At 31.8% G+C, this 11873-nt stretch overlaps 2 protein-coding genes across 4 annotated transcripts; both read right to left on the minus strand.

Moving 5' to 3' along the window:
- Nucleotides 1-803: 803 nt before the first annotated feature.
- Nucleotides 804-3829, minus strand: LOC127707676 (cyclic AMP-dependent transcription factor ATF-3-like). Its single transcript, XM_052212327.1, has 3 exons — nt 3606-3829; nt 2348-2455; nt 804-1904 (listed from the first exon to the last, which is right to left on the minus strand). The coding sequence occupies exons 1-3, from the start codon at nt 3795-3797 to the stop codon at nt 1749-1751; spliced, it is 456 nt and encodes a 151-aa protein (XP_052068287.1). The 5' UTR covers nt 3798-3829; the 3' UTR covers nt 804-1748.
- A 2848-nt stretch (nt 3830-6677) lies between these two features.
- LOC127708070 (uncharacterized) lies at nt 6678-9380 on the minus strand. Of its 3 annotated transcripts, none has more exons than XM_052212868.1 (4): nt 9332-9380; nt 8392-8613; nt 7651-7758; nt 6678-7033 (listed from the first exon to the last, which is right to left on the minus strand). In XM_052212868.1, the coding sequence occupies exons 2-4, from the start codon at nt 8602-8604 to the stop codon at nt 6842-6844; spliced, it is 513 nt and encodes a 170-aa protein (XP_052068828.1). In that variant the 5' UTR covers nt 8605-8613; nt 9332-9380; the 3' UTR covers nt 6678-6841. The 3 variants fall into 3 exon arrangements, with proteins under 3 accessions (XP_052068828.1, XP_052068826.1, XP_052068827.1); XM_052212866.1 differs by lacking the exon at nt 9332-9380 and adding an exon at nt 8950-9300; XM_052212867.1 differs by lacking the exon at nt 9332-9380 and adding an exon at nt 8946-9300.
- Nucleotides 9381-11873: the final 2493 nt, after the last annotated feature.

Consider the following 11873-nt stretch of genomic DNA (forward strand, 5'->3'; position numbering starts at 1 on the left):
GCTCATGTTCTATTTATACGATGTCGCCTTAGCAAAGTAATCTATTAATCAGAAATCTATCAACGATAAACATTATTTAAAAGGTATTTAAAACAAGTTTCGTGTATCTTGTTTTATCATTGCAGCATATATCTACTGATCAAGGATAGATGAATTTATGTACATATATGATAACTAGTTCTTTTTTTTTGTGATCTCGTTTTTAATGGATTAATTGGGCACACACATAAATTATGGCGGACGTTACAAGTCTAAAAAACTCGTCTATAGGCAATCACAAGAATATGATAAACGTGGCTTTAATTAAATTGAATTTATCAATCTGAAATGCGTGCTCTAAATCTTAACATTAATAATTAACTTTTTATACGACCTAAAGACGTTTGAATATTTTTTAAAGATTAAAGTTTTAATCTAAGCTTGACGCAATGTGTATGATGTATACAAAGAACAATAAAATATTTTTTTTCTTTCACAATCAGTTATTTTGACGATGCATTTTCACAAAATTATAGTATATTACAGAAACGAGGAGGTTTCCATTATCAATAAACAAACACACACCCAAATCTGTCAATTGATATTACTCTGATTTTCCCATTTCATATATTGCCTTACTAAATAGCATACTAGTAATCTTCCAGACCTTTAAAAATTCCATGTCATTTTTCGAAAACATCAGTGTTGCATTAAATGCATTAGTGAGTTGACATTGAAAACTGTAAGTTTGTACCTCATTTAATAGTTTTAAAAAATGGAACAAAACATATATCTTTCTTTTATCAATAATTTATTTTTTGTCTAGAATATACGTGTATACATATATAATATTCATAATCAATGCTTGTTTTTTCTATATTCATAGATATAAGATGTGGTATGAGTGCCAATGAGACAACTCTCCATCCAAGTCACATCATGACAATCCAGATTTTGAATTTGATATTAATATAAAATCTTTGACTTTAACGTTTACTAATGCCCAAGTCTATCTGTATGGGATCTTTATTGAACATCACTGCACTTCAACTATGTACTTTATTTGGCCTTTCAATTGTTTTGGTTCGAGCGTCACTGATGAGTCTTTTGTATACGCGTCTGACGTACAATTTTTAAGCCCGGTATCTTTGATGAGTTTAATGACACAATATTCTACAAAAATTATGGGCAATTCAGTTACTATTCCAGCAATATTTCCAAATTGTTATAAAAAGCGACTAATAGGATTTGAATAGATCAATAGTTTCATATTGTTTTAGACCCCACGTGTCCCTTATTATCTATCTGTTATCATGGTTCCTATTCCGACACTTGCAGCTGCACATGTTTCGAAAAACACTCGCAATGCATTCATAGCTAGTAATGCCTATACTGCTGTTGTACCGAATCTCATTCGGTTGGGACTTCATGCAAATTCAACTGTTTTTAAACCTCATGTGTCTGCTTGTTTATGGATTTTTGTGATTTGTAATGACTTCGGTACACGTTCCTCATTTTTGTTTGCACAAACTAATATAACATTCTTGGCATTAAAAAAAAAAGTAGCGGTACAATTAAGATGGTAAAACAATTCAGAAATATCCACTTTCTGTTATACAATCTTTCAATTTTCAAATAAAATTAATATTACAAAAATCAACCCTGTTCTTCGCAATTTGTTATCCACAACAGCTAAACAAGTTGAATGCTTAAATGTATTTTTCTCTCACGAGATATCTTATACTTTCGATCTTTGGTCATAATACATATTATGCAGCTTTCATCATAGATCGATATACCTCTCCAAACATTTTCATCACCACCTGATTGTTTATCATATTCCATACGAATTGTTCCCTGTTAAGTTCAAGACATCTAATTCTTTCTTTGAGTTGCTTGTTTTCCTCTACTAATTCCCGTATTTCCTGTAAAGAAAAGAAATTTCCTACATTTGACCTCAATGGCATGATAACCTTTCCAAATCTTTCGGGATAAAATCAAATATTAAAACCGAATATTGTATGTACATCTTCTCGAAACCATTTTTCCACGTTAGAGTATCATTGTACAACGTTGATTGCTTTGCTTTCAAGAATCGAAGCTTTATTTGTCAGATTTTACTAATTCCAATTTCTTACAATGGTTGTGCTTGAAAAGGATGATATTAGTATTGCAGAAATATATAATTTGTGTATTAAGATTCTTTTATCATTTCTCCTGTGTGATTTCTTACCTTTGTTGGTTTTTTGTTGTTGTTAGTTTTAAGGAAATCTTTTTCCTATCAAGTGTGCACCGAGTTCAATCATGCTTTTGTTGCTCTTGCTATAAAGTTTGAATATATCTAATTCTAATAATATTTTTTTATTACCTCTTGTAAAAGACTCGTCACCTGTCTTTTTCTTTGTCGACACTTTCTTGCTGCAATTCGGTTTCTTTCTTTTCTTACAATTTGTTTTTCACGTTCCACCTTTGTAAGCTGTAAGAATAAGAGCCTTTTTGAGATACCATATTAATTTTTGTAAAGTTTCAACGTGTACATTTAATTTGCCCACTATTTTGAAAAATAATAAGCTGCTACAAAAATAAGAATTTTTTATTAGGATTCAATAACCTATAAATGAAAAAAAAAATGATGAGATTCCCGTAAAAACATGTTACATGACGTTACAAGATTGAACCGTCATTCTTTTTTTTTTAATAAATCTTGCTTAAAACAGAAATGGGAAAAATTGATCAATTGTTTCATTTGTACTAGAATTCTTCAATTTTCTTTAATTTTCAAACAATTTTTGTTTTTCTTATTTTTCTTAATGCTAGTGGTGATTTTTCCGCTCGTTCATTGACTAGCTAAAGAAGTAGTACAGTCATATAAGAGGCGGCAGTAGTTTACCAAAGTTCGAACCTCAAAACCAACCAAAAGAAAATAATCTGAGGGAAAAACACGAACCATAAACGGATGAGACCGAGTGCCTCGCCAGCACCGTCACAAGGAAAGGTACACAATTAGTAAATTTCATATCAAAATGACAGCGACCTGATACTGACAAAATGTTTCATTTTTATTCTACGGAGGAGGATTTCTTTTTCTTATAACGAAATAAAGTAATGCATATGGATTTAAATCGATTTTAAATGATTTTGTGGATGTGTAAAATCCGGCACTTTATTTACAGATATGAATCCAAACTGTACTCAGTTTGTGAGTGTCTGAAAAATATATGACGTTAACGTCTACAAAATCGTGTTTTATGCTTTAGTTCAATACCTGTCATGTGATTCAATCCAAACTTATGACTTGTTTCAGTGTCATTGAGCAATACCGGTTAAAAACTAGGTTGGGCGGAAATGACCATTATAAAATATAACATGATACACTTTAATAGTAAATTGAGACAGATAAGATAAAACAGATAAAAAAAGCTCTAAATATTTTACAACGATTGTTTCCCCTTTATACAATGAATGAACATTTTTTTCAATAGAGAATCATTACCTCTCTTGAGTTAAAATAATTCCTAGGTCCGAAACCTATCAACGCTTCTTATTTTTTAATTGAAATATAAAAGCTATAATCACAAAAACTATGTATCTATATATACATTAAAAATAAATATTTGTATACTTACTATGGTTGGCCGTTTTTCTGTAAAATCTGCCTGAAGCTGCTGAAGACCTTGAGATAAACGTTTCCGTTGAATTTTACATCTGAGTTCAGCTTTTATAAAAGGAAGAACTGGTTTCCTGGTCGAAGTACAATTTGCTTGATTTACACTATCGTCATCAGATGTAAGATGTAATGATGGTGAATCCATTTTCATGTATTTTGCAACTGAAATGAAACAGTAGCGGTCTTATTTACAGGGAAAAGAGTAAGCAAAGATCAAAGGTCAATCTAATCAAATTCAACCAACCAAAGAAAGAGAGACAACAGCATGACCAAAAGAAAAGACATAAAGGCAAACAGTCAACAATTTTAACACAGAAAAACCAAAGATTTTTGAGGAACACAAACCCTACTGAAACTGAGGCTGAACTCAGGAGCAGCGGAAGGACAAGTAGTTCCAGTAGTACCCGTCATATTGATCATGACTAGTGAAACTCCCTGGGATAAGGGGACGATTTATTTTATTTTCCGGGGGGGGGGGGGGGGGGGGGGGGGGCTGGAGGATTTGAAAATGTACATCCTGGTCTGGTAAGAGAAGGAATAATTTTGTCTTAAACAGGGAGAAAAAAATAAGGATGTATAGCAACAGATGAAAATGAATAGTCAATTCGCAAACAATCCCCCTATAATAACAAATGGTTGTCACATCAGTGGCAATCGCTGATGTCATCAGCAAAATATGGAAAGGACACGAGATTGTGGCTGCGACAAATAGAACACAGGTAATCTAGAACGGCCAACCAAATCATCCGTAAATCTTTTAAGATTGAGCAACCTTTCTTTCAATACCTTCCTAAGCTTACAATAGAAAAATCAAAGTATTGTTTTTAATTCTAAACTGCTCCTCACTTTAAAGGTTTTAGGTATAAGTCAAGATATAAACCGAACCTAACAGTATCTGTGGTTCCCTTTATTTCAATAGGTAAGATGCGATCAACATATTAACCAAATTTTGAAATATTCAGTGAAAGGACAGCATATATACAGTGATAAGAGAGGTTATACGCTAATGCTATGATTCATTTACCAGTGATATTGGTAATGATTTTTTATATTTCTTTTTGATATTGGCTATGATCTGATTCCAAATAGTATATTTAGGGGAAACTTGAAAATTCTGCCTAAATCTCTTCTTTTGAAATATTTCCCCAAAAGATATATATGCAACTGCAGTAACTTACACAATAAAATAGCTAGTAGATATAATTCATACGACGTTCCAGAGCTTTCATTTTCTATCATGATTTCCTTGATAGAGGGTTGCTGCTACAAGGAAGCTATTGAACCAAGAGTTCGATCGGTGAAGTTGAAATCGTCCCTTCGAAAATTTCTATCTCGTCCTCTATTCCTTGAATGTGGCCTATCGGATTAGACTTATCACCGGGTTTGTACTTACATGAGCAACACGACAAGTGCCACATGTGGTGCAAGATCTGCTTACCCTTCCAGAGCACATGCGATTCCCCACCCCTCCCCTCTTCAATTTTTTGTGGTGTTTGTGTTTCTTAGTCCTTAGTTGTTTTCGACTTATGAGTTAGATTATCCCTTTGGTATCTTTCGCCTTTCTCTTCCAACCATGTTGTAATTTTTATGTCTTTTAAGCTGCAATCATCGTGACATTACAGTTGTTATCTTGCTATTAATTAGTCATATAATAATTAGCAATTTTTATACACCGCATTTTAATTAAGATTCATTTGTGTATAGCTGAAAATTGGGAGGGTTGATGACGTACATATCACACAAATTCAACACTTTACCAAAAAGCATCCAAACAATATAGTGGTTTCGTGTGTAATCGCTCATCAACGATAAGATAGTTATTCGAAGATATTCTAAGCAGTAAGTGTAAAGCCAAAAATCTGCGTATTGCCTTTTATTTATCATATTCTCTTCATTATCAAAAAAAAATTAAAAGACAAAACGAAAGGGAGGATAATCTATATCACATGTTGAGCTTATATATATAATAAAGGAATAAATAGAAAGATTGTTTTTTTCATTTTGAACTTTATTTAACACAGAATAAAACATTTACAAATAATTATTTCGGACATCTATAATAAAGCTTTGCTTACCTGACAGTTATTTACATTACTGATAAAAGTATGAAATATATAATTATTATCGGAGGCTTACCTAATGATGAATAATACCATTGTCTGAGTAACTAAACCTATGAGTACTGATTATTAATGCATAGTTGAATGGAATGTAAAACTTATTCTAGCATTCAAAAATTAATGACACATTTTTAGCGATGCTTTGATATCATCGATGGATTTGATAAACCATGCTATGTCACATTCGGTTCATGTTATAAATATAGTGAATAAATACTATAATTAGATATTGGATTTTTTATGCTGGAAATAGATCAGTTATTGATAAAGCAATAATTAAGTGTTGACATGATGAACTATATTTACACTTAACGGAGATAGTGATGCCTTTGTGTATTATTTCATTATCATAAGTAAATAACCCGCACATAATACAAAATACACAATTCTGACTATTTTTTACCATTTTTATATCTCATTTGCAACGTATTCCAAGAATTATATGGAACCGTAAATCTTAACAAAACTATTACTGAAGATATCATAAAACAATATGCTATACAAATCATCACAAAATGTGTAATAAAATAGACATCATTCTGTTAACAACAACCATATTTATGTAAAACTATTCAAAACAATATTCAGAGATCTTCCATTAAAAAAAACAAGATCCAAAGTGCGCTCAGATCATTCTTTCAGGAACATTTTTTAGTTTAACCGCCTACCATCTTGTAATTGGCTTGTACTAATTACCTTCGTCCTGAATATGCATGAAATATTTGCCACTGGACGTTAAGCAACCAACAATCAATCAATGTACTAATTACCTTTTCAGTAATTTTGATTATATCTAAAATTATAGTAGCTGCATGTCTTAAGAAAAATGAGTGGTTCAAAAAAGAAACTATTTGCACACTTTGGATAATGTTTGAGAATATGGATTTTCACCGTAAAAAATTAACAACAAATAGCTGCATAGATCATTTGATTATTTCACGAATGTAGCATAACAGTACAAAACACTAACAACTAGTAATCAAATAATTTGATTTTTCCCTGAATTATATGTCTGAAAATATGAATATTCCTTCATGAAAGCACTTATGGGTCACACTCTCAAACGTGCACTAACTCAGTTCTGTACATATATAATCTCCTGTTTGATATCAGTCAAATTGTTGTCAAATGATTTTGAGAAGTCTGATAACACTTCCGATATTACTGGATGTCTTAGAATGTTTGACAAGAAAAATTCCTTTTCGGCCTCAATACAGCGAATGCTTTCTTTTAAATGTTTATTTTCGTCCATTAATGACTTCAATTCCTGAAAAAAAGAAAAAAAAAAACATTGTATATATGTCACAGTAATTTGTAATATAAAAACTTAATTAATGTACACAAGAATCACACGGCATCATTTTATCTACATGTATTTTAACAGAGCTCTTGTCGTCTATCGGCGTGTTATTTAATTACTGTCTTCACTAAAGAACATTAAACCAGCAAGCTCGAGTACATCACACACCCCATATAACGTTTTTGGAATATTTCTAAATACCCCTCCCCAAAAAATGGTTCTCCAATTCAGATTTTTCTGATTTTTGAAATCATCCAATGTAATGATGAGTGAAAACGTTCATACAAATTCAAAGACGATCTGATGAAACAAATAAAGGCGCTATCTCACGGAGTTCTTTATTGTTTTGTGTTTCAAGTAATTCAATTATGATACAGTATCTTGTGTAATGATGACCCCAAAACAGGTCACTGTCATAAATGTTAGTTCAAGAGTTAATGCTGAAATTGTTTCCATAGTTTTTGCAGAAATGCCATTATTAAGGATCTTTATTTTTCCATTACAGATATAGTGAATGAAATAATATAATGTCTTTTATTACATGTAAGTCAACCAGACCACTAATATATGAAATTGCTAATTACCTGCTGTATGTTTTGATAATTTATCTTTTTCTTCCGTCGACATTTTTTTGCTGATTCCCTGTTCAGAAGTTTTCTGTTTTCTTGTTTTTGTTTTTCTTCAGTTGTCAGCTGTAATATCAATAACATGAAAAATTTAGCTTATGTTATTTCTTTATAAATAAAAAAAAAACTGTTTGCATTTCTTTGCCTATAATTGTTTGGCTGTATATGAAAGCAAGAAGAAAATCAGAAAACAGATTTTTTTAATCTAAAAATGAAATGACGCAATTAGCGTAAAATGTGTGAAATCCTAATAAACGGAAGGTATACGACACTCCAAAAAAATCAAAACGAAATTCTAAATTTGTCTTATTATTCTAGATATTCCTTGTTTCGTTCGGTTGTTGTCTGTTTGACCTCTACCCCACATCTCCATACGATCTTTTGCACATACATGCAAGGAGGGGGGGGGGGGGGGGGGATCCAGGATTTTTGAAAGGGTGTTTAATTCCATAAAACGGATTATACACTGTTATATAAACTTTTTTGGGTGAATTTATGCTACAAAAATCATATAAATAGTGAATAACATGATATAATTATTTTTTGGGGCGTTCAAAAGGGGGGGGGGGGGGGGCGTACGCCCTCGACGCCCCCACCCCCTGGATTCGCCACTGATATGTATATGAAACCACCGAGAGAATACATGGTCAACCAAGTTAAAAACAAATAAACAGTTATTAGTGTTTATTTTCCACTTACAGGTGCTGGTGGCTTCATTTGGAAATCTACTTTGAGTTCTTCCATTCCCCGAGAAAGTCGTTTGGTCTGTATTTTACAACGTAATTCATCCTTTATCAAAGGTAGCAGAGAATCACCCTTCACAGACTCCAAAGCATAATTAAAAAGTTCTGTATCAAAGTTAAAAGCATCAGACGGTAGACGAAATGACGTTGTTTCACCTTCCATTTTCATACTTATGATCTGCAATTGAAAACAACAATATCATTAACTGTTAATGATAAAATAAAATTATATAAATAATGTTTTTAATCTTTGATAATGATAGTAATAATAAAAAAACGCGGAAGTCAGAATGTTAAAATTTAAAATACTTTTTTGGGCTATAATTATTAAGCAAAGATAAGAAACTTAGGAATCTATCTCCTTATTCTATTGTTGATAACCCGAATTAAACGACAAAAACAAATAATAGTAATAATAATGATAGTAATAATAATTATTAGTATAATGATAGTAAAAGTTTATCAATTATAAATTTAAAATGATCGTGATGATTTTATTTAGTTTCATACCTACTTTATTCGTTCTCCTTCAATGACGACTGTTTCAAAAATGTTTAAACAGAGCGGGACACGTGGTTCTTAATGAATCACTTCATACACATGTGTAGGCATAAACTGTAGCACGTAGTTTTGTAAATGGCTAGTCCTCCTGTGTTTAGTTCCTAATAAAGCTCTAAATTGTTCGAAGAATAAATTCTGACTGAAATTGTCATCTGATGTAAATACTATAAACTATTACAAAATTGAAACCGACGTCATGTTTATCACAGTGGTTCGTATAATTTTGTAAAAATCCTTCCTTCACGACAAAATGCTCGGCAGATTTAACGTACTCTTCGTGGAAAAATAAACGTAAATATGGTAGTCAAAGGATAGTAGGTAAAAATATATCTTACCGTATTAATTACCTGGAGAAGGAACACAATCTATAGGATATCTATTAATACATAGGTGATTTCCGCTTGCTATATATATATACATGAACCATAATGAACACTTCGGTTTCAGGAAGACGACAATACTGCGGTTTGAAAGGATTCATAATCCCGTATAACAAACGCGTTTAAATTTAAACCTTTAACAGTTACTTTATTTCATATCTAAATATAAACTTATCATTAGTGCTTTTTTTTTCTTCAACGTAAATCACAATATACTTTTGACGAGTATGTAAAGGTTGATTTGACTAGATGTTCTATCTTTTTATTGCATAATTCTAAGATATTTAACACAGGCATTTTCTATTCGTGTCATTGTAACAACTTTTTACTTTAAAATGGGTCATTATTTCAGTAATTTTGCTTTTAATAGTTAGTTATTTATAAAAAAGGGAATTTCTGTTTTCTAAAATAACTAGCTGCATGACATCAAAGGTCGTATGACAAAAACACCCATTGTTTATTATGATTAGTCACTCACACTTCATGTGTAGACAAGCATAAGCTTATTCTTTCCATCCGTGTGTTCCTTTACGTTTCCGATGGTATCACAAGTACGTAAACTTAAATTTTCGCGAATTTTTTTGAGGTAAAATTATCGAAATATTCTTCTAGAGTGGGTGCTATGTAGATATCTCGCTGAGGACTTTACTCGTGCTTTGCAAATTTTAAGGGGGACACGCCCGCCACGCCCCCGCCTGAATCCACCCCTGATGCTCTTTTCCGCGTGAAAAAATTAAGGATACCATTTGTTTATTCTTTTTCTTTGAACATTGTTGCATGTATTATCAGCCGCCTAAAAACGTTTACATAAATATACTGAAGGTTTTATCAAATTATTACTAAGAAAAAAAGTAAATGTTTTGAAAGTGATGGACAAATATAAAAGGGAGGGTAACCCAGTTAGTTGGTTAAAAAGATCGGTAGTTTTAATGTACTGTTTATGTAGGGAAAAGAATGTAAGCTGTTACATGTAGTAGTCCTAATACTGATAACAATCTTAAATTATCACCAACTTCCGTGGTAAAATATTTGACTGGTTCTTTCAACACAATAATATAGTGTATATTAACTTTTCATTTTAAAAACAGCCTTAATCTTTCAATTATAGATAAACTCGTCATAGATACTAGGACTAATTTTTTTTACGCCAGATGCGCGTTTCGTCTACAAAAGACCCACCAGTGACACTCGAATCAAAAAAGTTAAAAAGAGCAAATAAAGTACGAGGCTGAAGAGCATGGAGAACCCAAAATAGCGAAAGGTTTTGCCAAATTACTCATTATAGAGTGACAAAGAGATAGTTCTGCAGAAACTGATAATGATTTTGTGATACAGGTGACAGGCATGTAAAAGGAATATTTAATATATGAAGAATGAATGACTAGGCAAGTGTGTCTGCAAATAGATACTGCACAGTGCATGGCTGGACGTTATTGGAAAATGATGTATTTTATGGGAATATTCAGTAAATAAATATAGCAGTTCATTAGATATCAAGGATTGCCAATATTGGGGAGAGCTTCTGGATAACACTGAATACATGTGCTCCATTAATTGGAAGATTATGTTTGTAATAAATATTTAATATTAGATAGATCAAAACTATGGTTAAAACATTAATACAAATAAATGCTGAATGCAATTTATTTTTTACTACAAGATTGTCAAGTAGTGTAAGAATTTAGTGCGAATCTACAGTGCTTGTTAACAAGACCCTGTGAATGGCCCACAAATGCCGCATGACCTCATGTTTTGATTATTGCAAAAGCTGGGGCTACATTTGTACTTCAATGAATGATATATGAAAGCTTCTGATATCTAAAGTTAAACCAGGTATAAATTTAATTCAAGAAATAGGTTTGCATTGAAGTAAATGAGAGATTTTTGTACGGAATTTACCCCTATAGGAAAAATATGCACCCTGTCACTGTACCTTGTAAGGCCACTCAATAACCCCTGAGCCCATTTCCTGTAAATATTAATGCAATGAGAAAGCTTTTAGGAAACTGTTAATGTTGTTTTTCATGTAACAAAAAAGGACTAAGTAGACTGTTGGACGAGGCAATGGGGCCATGGAAAACAAAATATAACAATGGAAATATTTATTAACCAATTTGAAATTTGCATTTAAAAAGGGGAGCTAACACCCCATTTAAGTTATATTAAACTTATGCTAACTTGTAGAATGTCTAAATATAGATGTGAACCGTGTGGATATAATCATTTCCAACTATTATAGAATAAAAAAGACAAAATACGAAATTATCTGTATGAAATTCCGTTGATTTATTGTCAAAACGTAAAACAGACAGTCGTTTTACTAGAAATGGGCTAAGCTAGAGAAATTATAAGAAGAAGTAGATTCGGAAACGATATTCAACTTGAGACTAACGCCGCTCGTTGATTATCGTTTACGAATCCACAACTTCTTATAAATTCTCTAATACATAAATCACTATTATAAATACTTCCCTTTCAGAGTATTTTCAGCAGTGTC

This window comes from Mytilus californianus, unplaced genomic scaffold (assembly GCF_021869535.1).
Source record: "Mytilus californianus isolate M0D057914Y unplaced genomic scaffold, xbMytCali1.0.p SCAF_7, whole genome shotgun sequence".
Taxonomy (NCBI): domain Eukaryota; kingdom Metazoa; phylum Mollusca; class Bivalvia; order Mytilida; family Mytilidae; genus Mytilus; species Mytilus californianus.

Coding starts and splice junctions, on each gene's coding strand:
- LOC127707676 (XM_052212327.1), bottom strand. CDS start 3,797: ATGAAAATGGATTCACCATCATTACATCTTACATCTGATGACGATAGT. Junction 2,456..3,605: donor CAGAAAAACGGCCAACCATA/GTAAGTATACAA, acceptor TTATTCTTACAG/CTTACAAAGGTGGAACGTGA. Junction 1,905..2,347: donor TGACGAGTCTTTTACAAGAG/GTAATAAAAAAA, acceptor TTTTCTTTACAG/GAAATACGGGAATTAGTAGA.
- LOC127708070 (XM_052212868.1), bottom strand. CDS start 8,604: ATGAAAATGGAAGGTGAAACAACGTCATTTCGTCTACCGTCTGATGCT. Junction 7,759..8,391: donor AAATGAAGCCACCAGCACCT/GTAAGTGGAAAA, acceptor TTGATATTACAG/CTGACAACTGAAGAAAAACA. Junction 7,034..7,650: donor ATTATCAAAACATACAGCAG/GTAATTAGCAAT, acceptor TCTTTTTTTCAG/GAATTGAAGTCATTAATGGA.